The sequence below is a fragment of the Mycosarcoma maydis genome, chromosome 11, assembly GCF_000328475.2.
Source record: "Mycosarcoma maydis chromosome 11, whole genome shotgun sequence".
Taxonomy (NCBI): Eukaryota; Fungi; Basidiomycota; class Ustilaginomycetes; order Ustilaginales; genus Mycosarcoma; species Mycosarcoma maydis.
The window spans coordinates 632,996-652,399 of record NC_026488.1 but is presented as its reverse complement, the minus strand read 5'-3'; the positions used below and the strand labels follow the sequence as shown (position 1 = coordinate 652,399).

General features: G+C 53.9%; 6 protein-coding genes and 1 non-coding gene across 7 annotated transcripts; 3 read left to right on the top strand and 4 right to left on the bottom strand.

Moving 5' to 3' along the window:
• Positions 1-726: 726 nt before the first annotated feature.
• UMAG_04082 (uncharacterized protein) lies at positions 727-1,233 on the top strand (the record flags this gene model as incomplete). The annotated part of the gene is made up of 1 exon (XM_011392214.1): positions 727-1,233. One exon carries the CDS (start codon positions 727-729, stop codon positions 1,231-1,233), a length of 507 nt encoding a protein of 168 aa, XP_011390516.1.
• Positions 1,234-2,403: 1,170 nt separating this feature from the next.
• UMAG_04081 (uncharacterized protein) lies at positions 2,404-3,102 on the bottom strand (the record flags this gene model as incomplete). Its single annotated transcript, XM_011392213.1, has 1 exon — positions 2,404-3,102. The coding sequence occupies one exon, from the start codon at positions 3,100-3,102 to the stop codon at positions 2,404-2,406; it is 699 nt and encodes a 232-aa protein (XP_011390515.1).
• Positions 3,103-4,515: 1,413 nt separating this feature from the next.
• Positions 4,516-6,534, bottom strand: UMAG_04080 (putative DEAD-box ATP-dependent RNA helicase DED1; the record flags this gene model as incomplete). The annotated part of the gene is made up of 1 exon (XM_011392212.1): positions 4,516-6,534. The coding sequence occupies one exon, from the start codon at positions 6,532-6,534 to the stop codon at positions 4,516-4,518; it is 2,019 nt and encodes a 672-aa protein (XP_011390514.1).
• Positions 6,535-7,520: 986 nt separating this feature from the next.
• On the bottom strand, positions 7,521-9,821 carry UMAG_04079 (uncharacterized protein; the record flags this gene model as incomplete). Its single annotated transcript, XM_011392211.1, has 1 exon — positions 7,521-9,821. The coding sequence occupies one exon, from the start codon at positions 9,819-9,821 to the stop codon at positions 7,521-7,523; it is 2,301 nt and encodes a 766-aa protein (XP_011390513.1).
• A 3,414-nt stretch (positions 9,822-13,235) lies between these two features.
• On the top strand, positions 13,236-14,662 carry UMAG_11526 (60S ribosomal protein uL5; the record flags this gene model as incomplete). The annotated part of the gene is made up of 2 exons (XM_011392266.1): positions 13,236-13,271; positions 14,171-14,662. The coding sequence occupies 2 exons, from the start codon at positions 13,236-13,238 to the stop codon at positions 14,660-14,662; spliced, it is 528 nt and encodes a 175-aa protein (XP_011390568.1).
• A 734-nt stretch (positions 14,663-15,396) lies between these two features.
• On the top strand, positions 15,397-15,511 carry UMAG_16071. The gene is made up of 2 exons: positions 15,397-15,433; positions 15,467-15,511. It is a non-coding gene; the product is annotated as a tRNA-Ser (tRNA).
• Positions 15,512-16,624: 1,113 nt separating this feature from the next.
• Positions 16,625-18,712, bottom strand: UMAG_04076 (uncharacterized protein; the record flags this gene model as incomplete). The annotated part of the gene is made up of 1 exon (XM_011392210.1): positions 16,625-18,712. The coding sequence occupies one exon, from the start codon at positions 18,710-18,712 to the stop codon at positions 16,625-16,627; it is 2,088 nt and encodes a 695-aa protein (XP_011390512.1).
• Positions 18,713-19,404: the final 692 nt, after the last annotated feature.

The window sequence follows — 19,404 nt, the reverse complement described above, 5'->3', positions numbered from 1 at the left end:
GTAGTGTGCTTTCGGCCGTGCCTCTTGCATCTGTTTTAGCTTGCTAATCCGGTTTCGCATCTTATTGCTACCAGCACTCGACCGTTCTTCTCGTGACCTAGCTGCGTGGTCGGTGAAACAGTGTAGTAACACGGCAACTCCCATGCCTACGGGCGGCCACGTTCGTCAGGATCCGTCTAGACTGTCCACCCTTGATCGTGTGCACCATCCTATTCATCAGGGCCAGAAAAGCCCACGGACTCATCTGTCAGAGCAGCATGACAGCAACTCGCGCACCAAGAAAGACAGTATGACGCACACGGCCACAAGGATCAGCGATGGCGTCGGCCTCCTTGCTGACAAAAATGATCTTATTGTAGTACCTGAGCTCGAGACACAAAGAAAGCATACATGAACCCTCCGCCAGGCAGTATGACATAGTTAGGTGATTGCCGAGCCCTGCTCTGAGATCTGCGCCGGATATGATAACACTTGCACATCGTTTAGCTGCAGACTCCGCCGATTCTGCCGCCGGCGTGGTGTCTATTCTGACTTTGACATGCTCTTGAAAGCAGTGGAACGTTGTTGAAATAGTAGCTCAGTCAAAGATGCTACTACTTGCTCGAGCCTTGGCGGCACTGGTCAGCAGGGCTGGTCGATTAACTTCGACGTACTGAAAGTCTGCGATTCCTTTGCCGACCTGCTCGCCCTTCGGCTGCGCAAGGAGGACCTCTTCGAAGCTTAGTAATGGTGGCAACGGCCTTTTTCCTAACTCAGCGCTTTGCCAGGGATGTCTCTCACCTGGCAGGCCGCGTTTTGCCCTCTGACGTCGATCAGGACAAAATCACCAAGACTTTCTTCAAGCGATTGCCTACAATGCTCACACTCGCTCTCGGCGGACGACCTAGTCCAATCAACCTTGTGCGTCACCGGTCCTTACTGTCTATTAGGCTGGCTTTAGACGACCTTGCCGCCTTTGAAAGACTTTGGCACACCAATCCCACGCCTCACCGCCAGCCGCGCCCAGCAAGGCCGTCTTCGCTCAGAGAGAACAAAATGCCAGACATTCGTGCCACAGGTGCAGAAGTTGCCGCACTCACATTGGGTACCGAGCAATCGGGCGTCGGATCTCTTAAACGCTTTCTTGGTTCGACGCCTAACACCAAGTCTCTCGTCTGTATCCAGACACAGCTCCTCCAGTACTGGAAAATACCGTTGTGGCATGCGAGGCCACTTTCGCGTGCAGCTGTCTAGCGCCGATACCGCTGCTCAGCCGGAGCTTGCAGGTTCTGCGCTAGACATTGTGCTCAAGCGGACCGTGATCCCTACGATCAGCTCCTCCCGTCGGCAAAACCAGCCCTCAGCGCGAGACCTTGTGAGCTCGCGGTTTCAACATCAGCTGGGTGTGGACCACGCTAACTGGAACTGCGCGAAACGCGCGCTGAGCCCGTCGATACGCTAACCCTAAACAATGCTCACATCCCGTGCAGGCACGGCATGTCCAAATCATGAGAGCACGACTGCATTGTAAAGCAGCCTAGGAGAGAAAACGGAGGGTGGCTGGCGAAGCTCATTCGCATCATGCCCTCACTTGGGCCGCGATATGAACTAAAGACAAAAGATACACGATATTTTCGAGTGCATGTTCATCAGGAGGGTCTAAACTTCCGAAATCAATCGTGAATCCAGATCATGAGTCACAGGTGTAAGTCATGCTAGACTTTGCTCGGTTTTGCGCCTGCACATAGCGAACGAGTGTGTCGTCCGATTGTCTTAACGTAGTCGTGAATGCGTAACCCTAAGTGCAGACTCTCTGGCTTGGATGTGAATTTGCGCACGCAGACAGCGCGTTGTCTGTCTATCTGCTCTGCGTGCCGACTTATGACCGTCCTGGAACCAGAATCACGAGTGATGCCAAAGACGTGCGGATCCGGCCGAGTTTGGCTTGGGATAGAGACTGTATTCAGGCAGATCACTCAACCGTCGCTGGCTCTCGTGACGTGCTGGGCTGACCTGACACCCAACAGGCTAAAGGCAGAAGTTGCGTGAGCAAGGCACAGTCACCTCGAGCTCGATCATTGACAATTGAGCTCATTGCCAGTAGCTTGTCCAGCCGCGGTGCTTGCTGAGCCGGTTCGACTTCTGAGTCGTACAGCGTATGTGGCGATGCAGCTCGTTCGCGGTGCGATCCCATCAGGGCGCAATCGAGTGTGGCATTGGCATTCCAGAAGCTCGGCTGAAGCGACAAAAAGACGACAGGTCCAGCATGACAAGTGCGAGCCTAAAGCATAGACGATTGTCGACTCTTCAAGCTGATACGTGAGTGACAAAACATGGTCATCCAGCCAGACCGTACCGTGGTGGACACTAACAGAGGCAAGAACACTAGTATGCAAAAGTCAAGAGGCGGATTGTGTGGGTATCTCAAGCGTATTTGTAAGGGCCACCCTTCTCGAGACCTCGCTTGAACGCTGGACGAGCATGGACCTTTTCGACATAAGTCTTGATCGGCGCTGGAAGGTTCGAGATGCGGCCAGATAAGGCAGCCTCGAGTGGGAATGCCATCTGGAAATCAGCCGCGGTGGGATTGCCATGGCTATCGCCGCCTGCAAACCAGGCGTTGCCTGCGTCGCATTTCTTGACGAGCTCGTCTGCGATAAAGTCAGTCTTGCGCTTCAGGTCCGGGTTCAAGAACGCGGTGTTGACGTTGTTGACAATAGCGTTTCCGATGGGGCGTACAAAGAAGGGCATCTTGGACGGGATCATGCTGAACACAAGTTTCATTACCAACAACGGCATAAGTGATCCTTCGGCGAAATGGCTCCAGAACACATCGTCATCGACGCGCTCGGGGTCCGCAGGAACGAATCTTCCCTGTGCATAGTGACGGATGAGGTAGTCGACAATGGCGCCGGACTCGGCGACAACTTTGTTCTTGCCATCCGTGGTATCGGTGATGAGCGGCGACTTTCCGGTTGGATGTACCTCGAGAAGTTCAGGAGGCGCAAGTCCTTGGGCAGTTCGAGAGTAGTGTTTGATCTCGTAGTCGATGCCCATCTCCTCGAGCAGCCAGAGCACTCGCTGACTTCGAGAGTCTTGAAGGTAGTGTAGAATGATACCCATGTTGCGATTTCCGTGATGATGAGATCAAGACGACTTCCGAGGTTCTGATCACTTGTTGACGACAATCACCAAGGTGGTCAATAGCAGACCTGTTTCGTGTCGAAATACTACCTAACTTAGCCGCAAGATGCACGATTGGTCTAAACTCAACTAAAGTTAGTCACGTGAGTATTCACGAATCGTGCATGTGTGTCTCAAACAAACAAAATTGCGGACACACTCAAGCCCACGCAACGGCAGATCGTGGATCAGTCACGAGTCGTGAGTTGAGGCAGTTTTTGATCAAAACAAAAAAACTCGTGATTAAAATCACGAATAAAAGCCAAATTTGAAGCGTGTTAGGCCACTGTGCTTCACATTCGTGATTGCAGACTCTGATCCCAGTCAAAGAATCACGAATGCCCACACTTGACAACGACTCCATCTCGTTCATCAGCACAGACGTTGCTCGGCCACGATAGCGATCTTGACATGGACAGTGGAAATGCATTTAGCAAACATATCTACAGGAAAAAGAGGCGGTGACTGCCGAGGATCGCAGGCGATCGCGGCCGTGTGCCCCGAAATGTGAAGAATAAATGACCGCTACAAGTACACACGATGCCGAACGTGAGGATGAATGTCGTCGTATCAACGGAGAACGTCAAGACGATGATGAAATTTTAGCAGACAATTGAAGACGTGACGAAGAGAGGAAGAAAAGGGGTATCGGGTGGATCAGAGTCGAAGACGGGTCACGATGCTTATGTGTGAGCGTCGGAAACATCAACTCGAGTCGATCGTAGGACAGACCTGTCCGTGCAGACCAAAGAAGAGAGCCATGATTGGCGAGTACCAAAACGATGGCCAAAGTGGATGCGCATCGATCCGAGGCGATGCGATGCGAAAGTGTCTGCAAAATGGGGCCGTACTACTTGCGGGGAAACGATTGCTTGCATGGTATCTTGAATATGTGCGTGACTCTCTAAGTGATGCAAAGGTGGATGCAGATTAACGAAACCAAATGAGAACCACTCGTAAGAGTCGAGTCGTGGTCAGCAGAAAAACGATGTTGATGACCAGTTGAAAAAGACCAAGCTGAGCAGCGCCTCGATGCGCTACTAGCTTACAGAGACCATGCAAATGCCTATGTTGAAAAAAGGTCGACGCCATCTGCGGCGGCAAGCAGACTCAGATTAAGTCTGAGTACGTTGCCGCAAGGTGGCAGCGAGTATCGAAATGAAAAATTTTGAGACGAGAGAAATTGTCCGCTATGCTTTTGTGAAAATGTTCACGATGTTCGTGCGTTGAGGAGGGCCAAAAAGAATCAAACGGCCAAAACAGAAACGAGACCCGGAAAATGCAGAGCAGAGGAGAAGCACTGGAATGGAACCCGTCATCCCACATGCTACTGCGACCGAATATGCGCAGCGATTACCACCATGACGAGTTGCCGCCGTAGCTGCCGCCGTTGGAAGCAGGGGGAGGGCCACCGTAGGCAGCAGCGCCGGCGCCGTAGCTGCCGCCGAGACCACCGCCCATACCGCCACCGTAGCCACCACCGAAACCACGTCCGCCGCCGGACGAGGGTCCGTTCATGGTACGGGCGTCACGGTTGCCAAACGAAGAGGCACCTCCGCGACCACGGCCGCGACCGCGACCACCACGGCTTCCGCCACCAGCACCAAACATGCTCTCGCGGGCAACGGCCTCGAGCCACTGAGGCACCTCCTGGTTGGCCTCCTTGAGCAATTCGATAAGATCGCGCACGATGTTCTTGTTGCCTCGGTTGAAGAAGGCGGTGGCGTGACCTACGTTACCGGCACGACCGGTACGACCGATGCGGTGAACATAGTCGTCGACGTCCGAGGGAAGATCGTAGTTGACGACGTGGGTAACGTTGGGAATATCGAGACCGCGGGCGGCGACGGCGGTGGCGACCATGATGGGCGTCTTGCCCGATCTGAAGAGCTCGAGAGCACGCTCGCGCTCGCGCTGGGTACGGTCACCGTGGATCGAGGTGGCGCCGATCTTGGAGCGGAGGAGGAAATCGCTGAGCATGTCGGCCATGCGCTTGGTTTCGACAAAGATAAGAGTGAGACCACCGCTGGGCATCGAGGCGAGGACGTCAAGGAGAACCGAGCGCTTGTCATCATCTTCGACGTATTCGATCTTCTGGGTGATGTTCTCCGAAGTGGAACCGACACGGCCAACGGACAAGAAGACGTACTCCTTGAGGAAATCCTTAGCGAGCAGCTGGATGTCGCGGGGGAAGGTGGCTGAGAACATGAGCGTCTGGCGATCCATGACACCAGGCATGTCCTCGCCTTCGACGATGCGTCGAATCTGAGGCTCGAAACCCATGTCTAGCATGCGGTCAGCCTCGTCGAGGACCAGGAAACGGACGTTGCTAAGGCTGATTCGACCACGCTCCATCAGGTCGACGAGACGACCGGGGGTAGCAGAGAGAAGGTCACATCCACGTTCGATCTGACGGAGCTGAGTGACAATGTCGGCGCCACCGTAGACGACTGCAGGCTTCACCCACGAGCGGTAAGTGAACTTGCGGGCCTCGTCGTGAATCTGCGAGACAAGCTCGCGAGTGGGAGCCAGGATGAGGGTGCTGGGGTAGGCCTTTCTGCGATTGTAACCGCCCTGAGCCATCTCGGCGGCAGAGGGAGGAGGAGGGCCGTGGGTGAAGAGAGCCGAGAGAATGGGGAAGAGGAAACCACCCGTCTTACCAGAACCGGTCTGGGCACAGCCCATCAAGTCACGACCAAGCTTAATGATGGGGATCGAGTACTTCTGAACAGGGGTGGGGTTGGTGTAGCGAGCGAGCTTGATGTTTTCGAGAAGGTGAGCATCGATAGGAGGAGAGGTGAAGGTAGTGACAGGCTCGGGCACATCGCGACCAGTAGCCTCGACGGGAATGTCACCATACTTGTCAAAGTTGATACCCATGCTCTGGTGAAGACCGTCGCCCTCCTCACCGAAAAGTTCCTTCTGGAGGCGAGGGTTGTGCGGGCCAGGCACGTGCTTGCCGTCTTTCCACTGGCCGAATCCATCGTTGCGAGCGCCGCCGCCATAACCGCCGCCATTGCGAGCGCCGCCGTAACCGCCAGAGGAGGGAGCGTCCCATCCACCGGCGCCACCGCGAGGAGCGCCACGGTTGAAGCTCTGGAAGGCGGCAGGTGCAGCGGGAGCGGCAGGGCCGTTGCCGTTGCCGTTGCTGTTGCCATTTCCATTAAAGGCGGCGGGAGCGCGGGGGCTGAAGGAAGCGGCAGAGGAGTTGAGCGAAGCGGGCTGCTGCTGGCTACGAAGGTGAGGTGGAACATAGGCCTTTCGAGGAGCACCGCCTGCAGCGCCATTCTGGACCGACATGTTGGCAAACCTCGACTCAATGTCGGCGGTGCCAGCACCGTTTTGCTGATGTGTGTTGTTTTCGTAAGTCATGATGATGATGTATCAATGGTGGCGGAATGGGAACGAAGCTGGCAGGAGATTGCGTTTTATTCACATCCACTTTGGCTGAGTCCAGACAGGAAAAAAGTGTGGGTGTCGTGCCACACGCTACTAAGTTGCGAGTGGGTGGCAGTCTAATCGATTTGTAATTGTGTCCACTTGTCTGCCTTTCTTCCTGACTGAGCTTGGTCAACAAGCAAGTGGAACTCACGAGGTGCACTGGAGCACAACACAAAGAAGTAGAAGAAAAAAATACCCCTTGCAAATGTGAATGTGCTGGCTGTTAGTCTGTGCTGTGTCCAAAGATGAGGAACACGGCCTTAGAGGTGGCGAGAAAATTTTCTTCTCTTCACGACGATGAATTCAATTCAGAGGCGTGAGGTCAGCGTGGTGGCTGAGTTCCCTACAAAAGGGGCTGTTGCACTGCTCTGGGGCCTCTCGAGAACCTAGGACTGAATTCGATTTTTTTTTGTAGGGGGGTTTGAATTTTGGATTCGCCTCTTTCAAATGTGAAAATGTGTCTGAAGATCGACGCCGTCTCTTCTATCCAGTATCACACACTTTACATGACTTTGTCCAGATATTAATAGAAGCGCGTCTCAGGCGTCTCAGCAGTCGTGAAAAGCGCATTCGTGATTGGCATCTTAGCGCGACGCGTGCAAATCGAGTCGATTGAGCAAAAGTCCGGAACAATCGTGAACGAAAAAAGAAAGGATGCGATACTGCGTACTGTACAAGAGGCGAAAACGATCAAAGGTACAAGGACGGGGGATGATGAGAGCAAAGAGAAAGAGAAACTATCAGAAAAACGGCGAACGGTGACGACAGCGATACGAACAAAGAGCAACGACATGTCCATGATGCGATGGAAATATGGAAAAGATGGAACAGAGACTTGTGAAGGGAATCAAGGTGAGAGGAAGAGTTTATATAGTCGGGACGCCTTAACGCTGACACAGAAACAAGATGGACAGCACTTAGCAGACCATGTCATACTCGCTGCCACTCTCGTAGAATTCCGAAGCGGGGCTATCGTAGCCATTGCTTCCAGCATAGCTGACACACGGCGCGGGTGAGGCCGATGCGCTGGGGAAGTAGGTGCTCGAGTAGATTGATGAGGTAGTTGAACTCGGACCGCTCGACCACGGCGAAGGCATCGGAGGTGCTGCACAGGATCCTGATCTACCCCGTTCCGGAAGTCCAATCGAGCTTAGCGAATCCTTGGTGAAGCTCGATCGAGGAGAGGAGGGCGGCGACGGACTGGTCTGCGTCAATACTGGGATGTCTGCTGGCCGGAGAACGTGCGTGCCGGACGTGGATATTGATTGGCAACTGAGCCGGCGAGGCGTAGCGACCTCTTCGACTGCAGAGCGGTGGCGAGGTGGAACCGAGGTTGAGCGGCTTGGTGACACGGATGGAGCACGGGCCGCAGGTAATCCTGGGAGCGGCGGTGGTGGTGCATGTCCAAACTTGCTGCGTATTGAAAGGGCTTCGGACGAGAGTGGCTCGGTTTGAGGCTGGGCTACACTGGCTCGATTGCGCATGTAGTGAGGCAGGTTGCGTTGACGTTCCTGCTGACGCTCACGTTCCTTCTGCTGGCGCAAACGTGCAGCAGGGCTGCTCATCGAGCCGGGTCCCAGCGTCGAATCAGACTCTGCTCCACATGCTGGACGACGCTCTCGCGAAGCTGACATGGCGGCTACACCAGCATTGTAGGCATTGTGATTCTCGGGCTTGGTGGTGCCCTCGGTGCCTTGGACCTTCCTAGGCTTGCATGCTGCCACGGCGGCCCATCTTGCTTCCAACAGACCCATCTCCATCTTCATGGTTCTGAGCTCTTCAACATCGGCGGGGCTAAGTCGATTGTTAACGGGACAGCTTTTGCGATCGTATTCGACCGGGCTGTGTGTTCGCATCTCCTGCGGTGGCCTGCTGCTAAATCGAACCGATCGACCACGTGGTGGATCACGCTCGCACGATGACTCTCGCGTCGAAGCGGCAGACTGATGCGAAGACTGTCGTCGGAAGCACGGGCGTAGCTTGACCGGCGATGAGTTGCGACGACTCGAAGACCGAGAGAGACGCGGCGGCGATGTTTCGGTTTCGGGCTTGGAAGGTGGTTCGAGATCATCGTAGTCAGATTGCTCTGCTGGCTTAGCATTCGTATCTTGCTGTTCGTGCTCTAGGGCGGAAAGATCTTTATCAGATATTGGTGCCACGACTGCTTGTGAATCTCCCTGAATGGTCTCGACGCTCTCCTCAAGGCCACTTGTGCCAGCGCTGGGAGCGCCGTCGACGCTGACGCAGGAGCACAGTGGCGAAGGGATTGCAGGGACCGAGTCGGAGGGGCTAACGCTGCGGGGAGGAGCGATGGGCGGACCTGATACGTCGCACGACCAATCGGAAGCGCCCGAGGCAAAGGGTGCCTTGGGCATGACGGTGGTGTTGATGGCCTCGCCTCCCTCTTCAACAATCTCGGAGATGCGGCCCTTTTTGACTCGACGCGGACGGCGAGCGGCGATCTTGTTGGCATAGTTGTTTAGCAGCCACTCGCTCCGCTTTCGACGGGCATAATCGGACGCCGCTGTCGGCTGAGATCCAGATCGTTGCGCTGCATTGCGGGGGGGATGAGACGACGATAGGCTGAGAGGCAGATGGTCGTGATCGCCTCCGTGAGAGCTGGCGCGCTCCGAATCAGAGTCCAGGTCTATGCCGATATCCAACGAGCAGAGACTGCTAGACTCTTCATCGCATTCGCTGACCGTCTCGAGCTCGGGTTCAAGGTCGAGGTCCTCGATATCGGCGAGATCGCCGCGTCGAAAACTGCTCATGCTCGAGACACTACCAGGGCTGTCGGTAAGGCCTTCGCTCATGCTCGGACTCGCTGGCACGACAAGATACGAGTCGTAGTTGAGTTGCGAGTCGACAGAGCTGGAGTTGGACATGGCAAAGTGACGGCCGTAGCGACTAGCGGGGCTGGTAGAGTGAGTAGAGGCGGCAGCTGTTGGCGCAGGTGCAACAGACTGGACGTGACGTTCCGCGAGCTGAGTCGCGGGCGCCGGTGGTGGATATGACAAGCCAAGATTGTGTTTGGAAGCATCGCACAGGTCTGTGGCTGAAGACGGAGGAGCAGAGATAGAAAGGCTGCGTAGGGCTGCAGACACAGTGTGGAGACTATCGGGGGGTTCTATCGCACCGGTCGAAGCAGCAGCGTCGTCCGAGGCCGAAGACGGCGCCACGAGCGCAGACTCGGAATGTGATGCGGCGATTGGTGACATAATGATTGCGACCAAGGATCGTGGTGGACACGCGTCTAATGAGATGTACGAAGGCCAAGCAGCATGGTATCAGCTGGCAATGCTGATGAGCGTGGATGAGGTAGAGAGCGACAGAGGCCAAAGACAATGTAGGAAGGCGACGATATCGAGGCGAATCGACGGCGTACGTGGCGAGATCGAGAGAAAAAAGCGAAGGCAGAGAAGAGAGACGCCCCGGAAAGCCAATGCTATGAACGCATATGATGCATAGCAGCAATAGAGACTGATGGTGGCTAGAATCAGGGATGAAGGCAAGCAAGGCAGATTGACGAGACCAACGGGGAAGAGTAATCGACTGTGGCAGGGTTGCGAGTGGAATAATGGAGAGAGCCAAGGTCAGAGACGTGACACAGAGCAAGCGGATTGAGATACTGTTGCAATGGTCGATGTTCCTGGTGAGATGATCAGCGAAGCGAGGCGGGCAAGCGATAGCAGTGTTTGCTGTTTGAGTTTGTGGTAGAAAGGGTTGCGAAGCAGCCAAGGTCAAGCAAGCTTGGTGTCGCGAGAAGGAGGAAGATGTTGAGAGCACCGAGTGTGTATTTGTGTTGAGCTTTGGCTGCAAGCACGACTGCAAGCGAACCAAGTAGAGTGACAAGTGCTGCCCTGCGCTCCTAGACAGCCGCCGCTGTATGCAAAAAGACAAGAGTCACACACGACTTGCTTTGCTCAGGTGCTTGATTCGCCTGATTTTCGGTTTCGCCTGCATCGCCTCCAATACTTCTTGTGACGTATTGCACTCTGGCGCTTGTACCTGAGCTTTCTCTGTCTCTCTCTCTCTCTCTCTCTCTCTCTCCTCTCTCTGTCTCTCTCTCTACCTTTCCACCTCGGTTCGTATATCTGACTTCCTTTGGCTCATTCGTGATTACTGGGAGTTCGATGCTGGTCGCTCCTGACCAAAGCCGTGTGTTTCGCAACGAAAAGATTTGGTGTGCTTTCAAGCTGACCAAGCGATAAACAAGTCACGAGTGTGCTAAAGATAGGCAAGCCGCCGCCGCTCCTGTCGCCTGTGCTTGCCTCTCACGTCTGTGTGGAGAAATGGACGGCTTATGCTCACAGTCTCACCAACTGCAGTCGTGAGTTTCACCATTTGCAGCCAGGCTGAGGCGCTTTCCTCAGATCTGGTGCAGTGCTGTCACGGTGTGCCGTTCACGATTCGCGATTCTGTGATTTGTGATTCGATTGCTCGCACTAATTAATTGGATTTTTGGTCACTGAGGCAGTCTGAGTGTACTTACTGGACAACAGTACAGAACAGCACAGTCACAGGTGGAATTCAGCGCAAACCTAGCCCGAAACCCTGGCGTGATCCGGAACGCCTCAGACACTGCTCTTGTGCAGGCTTTAGTCTCCCTCGCAATCCAGCATGGTCTCAGCCTTCCCGCTTGCGTGCTCACCTGCGCCAGAGCGCCAGATCGGGAAGTAAGCGAACCACGAACCACGAACCACGAATCACGAATGGTGACTGCAACTTGTTCGAGCTTCTGAGTTTTGCGAGTGAGACGGACCATCCTATCCCTATCGCAGACAACGGTGCAAGCGATGAGAAGAGCAATGCTCTCGGCTTTGTGTACAAGCGGTTTCGGACCATGCGGTTCATAGCGGTTTTTGATAGGCAATCACGGAAACTATCCTGATTTGAGGCGGTCTCCGATAACAAGCCAAGTTACAAAGACAAGGCAGAGGAGAAACAAAAACGAAAGCATCACGAAACGAGGCACGAGGGTCAAACGATCAAAGTCGAGAAAATATTAATACACAGGAATGTACAGACAGTTTCGAGTATGACAAATTAACCAAGTCGTGAGTTAATCGGTCACGAGACCGTCAAGCCCGTTATCACCAACACGATCCACAGGTGGAACAACACTCTACTGTATCTCTTTACTGATATGCCTCGACACTTTCCAAGTTACAAACCGCATTTGATCGTTACACAGATCGAGCCGTCTTCTGATCGAGTTCTCTTCGAGTCCTCTTCATTTCATCAGTCCAGCCGAAGTCGAATGGTTTATTAACAATAGCTTACTCCTCAAACTTGCAGCACACCGCCGCTGCCTGAAAGAATAGAGCTAACTAGGTCGTCGATTTAGATAATGCTATGCAACCACCACTCACGCCATCTGTCTTGTTGCTCAGCTCGCTGCAATACTCTACTACTGCATTTGCGCACCTTCAGCCTCCAGTTGGGCTGGGCCTCTGTCTCATGACATGGCAAGTCGTGATAACAAAGCGAACAAGTGTGTAAATCCTATGCATCATCGCGACCTGCACACCTCGATGCTTACCTTACGCGCAAAGTGCAACAAGAACAACACAGTAGACAAAAAGTATAATAGATCGTGAATGACTAAGTCGATTTGAATTAAATATTACAGTTGGCAAGTGATTTGTCAGAGAATCGTGAATTAGGGTGCACGATGGCTAAAACTGAACCTGCAGGGCGAAGGGCGGATTCGCTTCCAGCTTACCCTGAACCCCTAGCCGTTTGGCTAGGCTAGCCTGGCGAGCTCCCAAGCTGAACTCATTCACGATTAAGATCATCAAGCCGAACAGCCAACTCTCGCAGCTCACAGCAACAGCACCGTGCCAAGAGCATCCACCATCGAGTTAAACGCTGTGCTTCGCTGTGCTGATTGACTCTGCTATGTTCAGATTCCTTGTCACGCACGTAACTCACCTCATCATCAGTCCGTCGATTACGTGTGAGCTGAACACTCCCTTTCTCATCGCCGCAGCTTCAGGCTGATGAGGTTCATGTAAGACACTGAGTGGGGCTGGATCGTTGCTGTTGTAGTATATGCCTCGAAGCTATGCAGCACCTCACAAACTAATCAAGTCGAGAGAACAAAATCTTCCTGTCACACATCCAAATCCACGGTTCCGTTGGTTCGTAGGTACGGTGACGCTACGAAGAGCCCCGATCGATTGTAACCACACTTCACACTCTGGCGCCGATTCACGATTGACGATCGATTTATGGAGCGTGTCTGTCAGGCCGCTAACACTGGACTGGTTTTCAAAAAGATAGAAATATTTATAGTATATCACGTGCAGCACTCGAAAAATTCGGCCGGTCGGATCTCAGCGTTGAAATAAGTACGAAAGAGAGAAAAGTGCAGGTCGATCTGGTAGAACAGTCCACCCCACTGGCGAGCCAGAACGAACCAAGTGAGAACAGCCTTCGATCATCTGAGCCTGAGGATCAGAGGAGCCAGAGAGAGGTTGAGCCAGTCGGGCTACAGAACAGCAAAGTGTGGCATTGTTGTGCGAGAGTGCGAGTTGGAGTGTGCCAAAGTGTAAAGCTCGACTTCAGCTTGACTTTACATCCTCCGTCACGATCATCCATCAAGATCATCCCCGTATTCACTATTCAAGATGGCGGAATCTAGCAAGGCTATCAACCCTATGAAGGTTAGTATTTCGACACAGCCATGCCCATTCCGCTTATGCCGACACATCACATACTATCGCCATGTTTGTAGACGTCCAGTTGCGTCTTCGTTGTCACGTTGCACCTTCGACCATCTCATCAGCAAAGGCTCGTAGCACCTCTTCATTTGCGGATCACTACCATCGACTTGCTGCACACACGTGATCTTTAGCTCTTCAGCAACTTTTCTTCTTGGCTCTTACATCACACGCGCCTCGCCTTTCAGCCTTCGCAGAGAGCATCCGACAAACTTTTTGGGTCTTGCGCAAGAGTTGCGAAACCACCCTACACAGTCGCGTTGCGCCACTTGAGGGCAAATCAGAGGAAGAGGAGGGCACGAAGGATGTCTTCGCATTTACACGCGCAGGCTGCAGAACCTTTGGACCAGGCAGTAGTCCTCCGTGGAGCATTAGCTCAGCTCGTGGGGCGACGCTGTTGATGTGGTGGAGTTGCGACACAGTGATGTTCCTTGAACGGTTTCTTTCGGTTCATCTTTACCGAAAGGTGACATCTCGATAAGATCTTGGACATTTTCATCACCTTAGCCGACAGACAAACCTGGTATGCAGTGGATAGAGCCAGACCAGCATGTCCCTACTCCGGATCGCTCTTCCATTCGAGTACAACATGCCTCTCTCTTTCTGGGGTTATGCAGCCTTCGTTTCAGCCATCGATTGACTCCAGACAGCATCGCGTCTTCACGCGGCCCTGCACAACAGCCCGATGCACAAAAGTGCGACCAGTTGGATGAATCTCTTCGCCACCATGACAACAGCGCAACCGACTCTTGCAGACAGCAATCATCATGGCGCACCGCAGCAGATCGGAATTACTGACCCCCACTTTCTGCTCTCCTCGTGCAACTCTCCACCCTCCACAGGAGCTCAAGGTCGACAAGCTCGTCGTCAACATCTCGGTTGGTGAGTCAGGTGACAGACTGACTCGTGCCACCAAGGTGCTCGAGCAGCTCACCGGTCAGACCCCCGTCACCAGCAAGGCCCGCTACACCCTCCGTGGTTTCGGTATCCGTCGTAACGAGAAGATCGCCTGCCACGTTACCATCCGCGGCCCCAAGGCCGAGGAGATCATCGAGCGTGGTCTCAAGGTCAAGGAATACGAGCTCCGTCGCCGTAACTTCTCCGACACCGGCAACTTCGGTTTCGGTATCACCGAGCACATTGACTTGGGCATCAAGTACGACCCTTCGATCGGCATTTTCGGTATGGACTTCTTCGTCTGCATGACTCGCGCCGGCGCTCGTGTCGCCCGCCGCAAGCAGCGTGTCGCCCGTGTCGGTGCTCCTCACCGTGTCAAGAAGGAGGAGACCGCCGCTTGGTTCAAGCAGCGATTCGACGGTATCATCATGCGCTAAATGCACAGGCCTAGCCCAATTGAGACATGCCTCCTACCATTTCTTCTCTGCACCGACACCTATCGCCTACTTTTCCATCCTCGTTTCTGTGCGGGATGCTGCTTCCGAGCTTCCCGTTCCTACGTCACCCGTCCGCGGTAGGTTCACCACCTCGTCCGCCTCTCTTTTGCGACTGCCGGCGCGGAGTCTTTCCACTGCATCACAAACACTATTGTACAAAACATGCACCCGTGTTATTCGCTCGTTCGCAATAGCATAAAAATTTGGCGCTCTCATCCGAGCGCACCTTCTCGTACACAAACAAGGCATTGCACATCCGAGAGAGATGACTGAACAACGTGGCGCGTACCACAATACGCTACACCGTGCACATCTATCATCGCTGTTTTGAATAAGATACTCCTGCTTCGAGGTGCCCATTCACGATTGTATCTCTCTGAAGATTGCAAGCCGACACGCTGAGTCGCTCAGACAATCTGATCATGCCTTCATCGCGCACCTTGTACACTTGAGAGGCGCCGGTCAAGGACGGTTGTCGTCTCTATAACGTCATGTGCTCCGCTGAGTGCTGAAATGCAGCACAAACTTCGCCCAAAGTGCCCACACGCATATTGGCATTGGGCGGCAGCGATTCGGCGTTCGCTGGAGACCTCATACACGATGGTTGGCTTTGTAAAAACGAGAAAATACAATTGTCTTATGTACACAACTCGGAACTTGGTTCTCAATCTGTGGGTGCGATGCCCGAGTGGTTAAGGGGTTAGTCTTGAATTACACATTCAACGGTCGTGCGATGAGCTGATTAACTAATTCGCAATGCGAGCGCAGGTTCGAACCCTGCTCGCACCGCCCTTTTTTTCCCGAATTTATACCGATCCCAGAATCACGAATAGTCAGTTGCGTGACCAGAGACTCTGAATTACAAACCTCGACATACATACACTCCGGGATGTGGAAGGGCAAATTACGGCGATCTGGTAGCGAAGATGATTGTTTCTCACGTGTCCGCGACGCATTGCGTTGTGTTGTAACCACAACTATTCACGATTTCGGGTCGAGCGGCTACGTGTCAGTCAGTGAATGTGTGAGTTCAAAGTGAATGCGACTTGTCAGTCTCGAGCGGAGCGGATGACGGTTCGAAGGTAAGCAGGATTACACAGCGGGGACGGGCAACTCTTGCGCTTGCCAGGGTCTAGTCGGGAATCACGAATCGGGAATCATGAATTGGTTTTGATTCTCATGTCTGTTTGGTCGGCACAAACGCTCAGGTCTGGAGGGACGCACGACGCACGACGTCGGACGTCGGTCAGAAGTGATGAGCGTTGTACGAAGATGCACGTTGCGCGCTGGACGAATGTGCCTGCAACCGTTCGTGCGATCGTCGTAAAAGGTAAGAGACAACAATAGCAAGATGAGCGGCAGACTTGTCGGTGTTGTCAGGAAAAGGACAAGCCAAGATCCCAGCAGAGACAGTCGTCCGACCCATCCACCAGAAGCAAGGCATCCGGCTACCAGAGTACCTCCGTGGTAGCAAGCACTCATCTCTGACCTCCTGCAATTTAGAGCCGAGCGCGATTCGACACCCAAGGCCCGCTGGAATCATGAATCCCGCATCGTGAATGCACAAATCGACAGACCCATGATTCACATTCACGATTCACGATTCCGTGATTCGTGATTCGTGATTGACTGCTTCGCTTAGACGCCACACGCCTCGCGCGCTGGCCATGCGCCCTCCCATGGGCTAGTGGCATGTCATCTTCCAACGTCTTGTAGGTTAGTTACGGTAATAAAAAATAAAAATAAAAAGTCTCGGGTGAGTCTAGCTCGCCTTTTGTGTTGAATGCGAATGCCGCAATCGTGAATGGATCAGGACAAATCAGACTGTCGTCAATGCCCCAAGCGCAAGATCGCACACGTCTACCAAACACATGGACTCGATCGCGGTTCAAGTGAATACAATTACATATACCGATGAGGTCGTCGTTGCACACCAGGCGCGGGATGAGCGTATGCGTGCGCGGAGGATGTGCCTGGTGAGACTGTCCGATCATAAGGAGAGGTGGTGTGGCGTGGAGGTGCCGCAGCGGAGGACTGTAGGGTGGAGGAGCGCTGCCTGACAGGCTGATGCGCTAATGGACGCGAGGAGGGGCTATCACCTCCTGTATACGGCCGCATTGGCGCTGAACGTGTATATGTACCTGATGGACCCGAGCCACTATCGATCCGATGGTGGATTGCTAGTTGGTCCAAGCTCTCGACATGACTCAGAGAATTGGATCGGCCGGGGCTGACCATCATGGTGCGATGAGACGGGGGATGATGAGCAAAAAGCTGAACGTCCTCGGCATGTCGAGCAGGCCACGGTTGGTTGGAAGCGGCATCATGATGCATGCCCTCGTGGAAACGCGGAGACGAAAATTCAGTGGCGAGTTGCGGCGCGTTGAGCATATTGGAGGAGCCCATCGATGAAGCGGTCGACGACGTTGGTCGATTGCGCAAGCCATTGGCGAGGTTGAGCTCGGCTCGTAGCGCCTCGAGGCTGGCTTGCTTGGCTCCAGGTGACTCTTCCCGTTCTCTGACAATGTCTTCGGCAGATTTGCCGCTGGCTCTGGCAGCAGCTTCCGCTTCCTGCTGCTTGCGCTTGGTAAGCTTGGCGTACAGTAGCCCGCACGCGTTACACAGCGTTCGCGGACCCATGGGGCCCTTTCTCCATTCTGGCGTCTCCTTTGCCTGACAACCCAGACATTCCTGATGATGCTCGTTCTTGCGCTTACGGACCCTCTTCATGCCTTTTCCAGCCAGTCGCCTTCGATCTAGAAGGTCCATCTGCTGCTGATGTCGACTGTCTGCAAAATACACGGGCGGCGGCGGAGCAGCGTGTGCGTAGGGATGATGTACCAGCTGTTCGTGTGATGCGCGCGCTTCAGCCTCAAAGCGCGGAAATTCGGTCGGAGTAGGCTCGTAGGGATGGCCGTGATGGTAAGAACGTGAATGGGCGCGCGCATGCTCAAAGGAGACGGCCTTTGAGATGGGGCGATGAGGAGGGTCGGCATGGACGAGATGTGCGGCGTAGGCGTCGCGCGCGCCCGTGCGAGGCTCAGCACGAGCTTCTCGGTAATCCCGCTCGAGTGCATCGGGTGGATAATAATGATCAGATTCGTGAGGAAGCCGGTCTTCCAAGCTGAGTCGACCTATGGATGGATGCATCCTTTCGGTAGAGTCGTTCGGAGGCCATGCAGAGTGACCGGCTTGACCCGAGGAAACGGCTGGCGCGTGCAGATTGGCGTTGTCGTGCGTCACGTCTCGAAGTGACTCTGGATTTGGAAAAGCTCGTGAGGGTGCCAGATAGTCGCCAAGGCCAATGTGATTTGCGACCGATTCCGCACGCGACTGGGAGAAGAGGGCCATATTGTCAAGTTCATCGAGCAGCTTGTTGTGTAGCAGCCTAGTCGCGTCGGATCTGCGAAATAGAGATGGCGAAGCAGGGCTTGCGACGTTGAGCCCGAGGCGGCGATTAATGTTTTGGACATAGAGCAGACTATCGAGAATCCTATCAGCTTCTGAGGCTTCGGCGAGCGACGATCTTCTTGGCGGATTCTGCATCCTCTTCTTGTGTGGCGACGAGTTGGAACGCGGTCTGTTCGACTCTGCGATGCCGCGCGTGATAGACCTGGGTGGACGTGGCGACACTGGCTGAAGGGTCAGCTCGTTGTGAAAAGACGACGAGGGAGATGTGGATGGTAAACTCTGGATGGTGTGGATAGAAGGCGAGTTGGCTGCCGAAGAGCGTTGAAGCTCTCTTGGGATGGTGCACTCTTTTGACCAACGAGCCTCGCCATGCATCAAAGACGCATCCGTGTCATATTGAACGCTGGACCTTCGGACGTCTCTCATGACTACATCGTGCGCATTTATAACGGGGCTTTGTTGGATGTGATTGCGATCGTGAGCGGATGGATGAGCGCGGTTGCGTTCGAGATCGATGGAAGTGGTGAGAGCTGAGAGAGGAGGTAATGTCACCTTGACCTGTTTGGACCGGTTTTCCATGTTTGCAATCGCGTCCAGAGACGCGGAGAGAGGTGGAAAGTAGCTTTCTCGACTCAGAGACAGACTGACATCAGAGGAAAGAGGAGAACGTATGATACTGGGACGGGAGGCACTGGATGATTGAGGGGACAAAGTCCAAGGCTTGCGAGCGAGACGATGGCTGGAGGAGCGGAGCTTAGGCGCAGTGCCGAAGGTCGAATGGAGAGAGAAGGTCGACTCGGGAACAGCCGAGACAGTAGAGAGGTGGTCGCAGACCGACATCCGATGCTGCCAAGGCTGATTGATTCTAAACAGACAAGAAAGCGATCAAGAAGTAGAGTAGTAACTGGATTGTCAGCTGATGCTCGCAGCCAACTTGTGCACAATAGTACTTGGAGGAAATGCTACTTACGAATGATGAGGCGGGTCTTGTATGTTGATCGCGAGTCTGTCATCAACGTGAGCGTTGTCGCGAGTTCATCGGTGATGATGCTGATCGACGACGAAGAGGAGGAGGAGAAGGAGATGAACAACGATGATGATGGTGGCTGCAAATGAGGGAGCAAAGGGGCGTCTTGGAGGCGATCAAACAGACGAGCGTATGCGTAGGTGGACGCAAGCAGAGTCGCCAAAGCGAGGAGATCAGAGGGACCTGTAGAAGGGAGCAACTACCCAAGGCAAGATTTGGGCTTAGATCAAGCGACGACGATGCC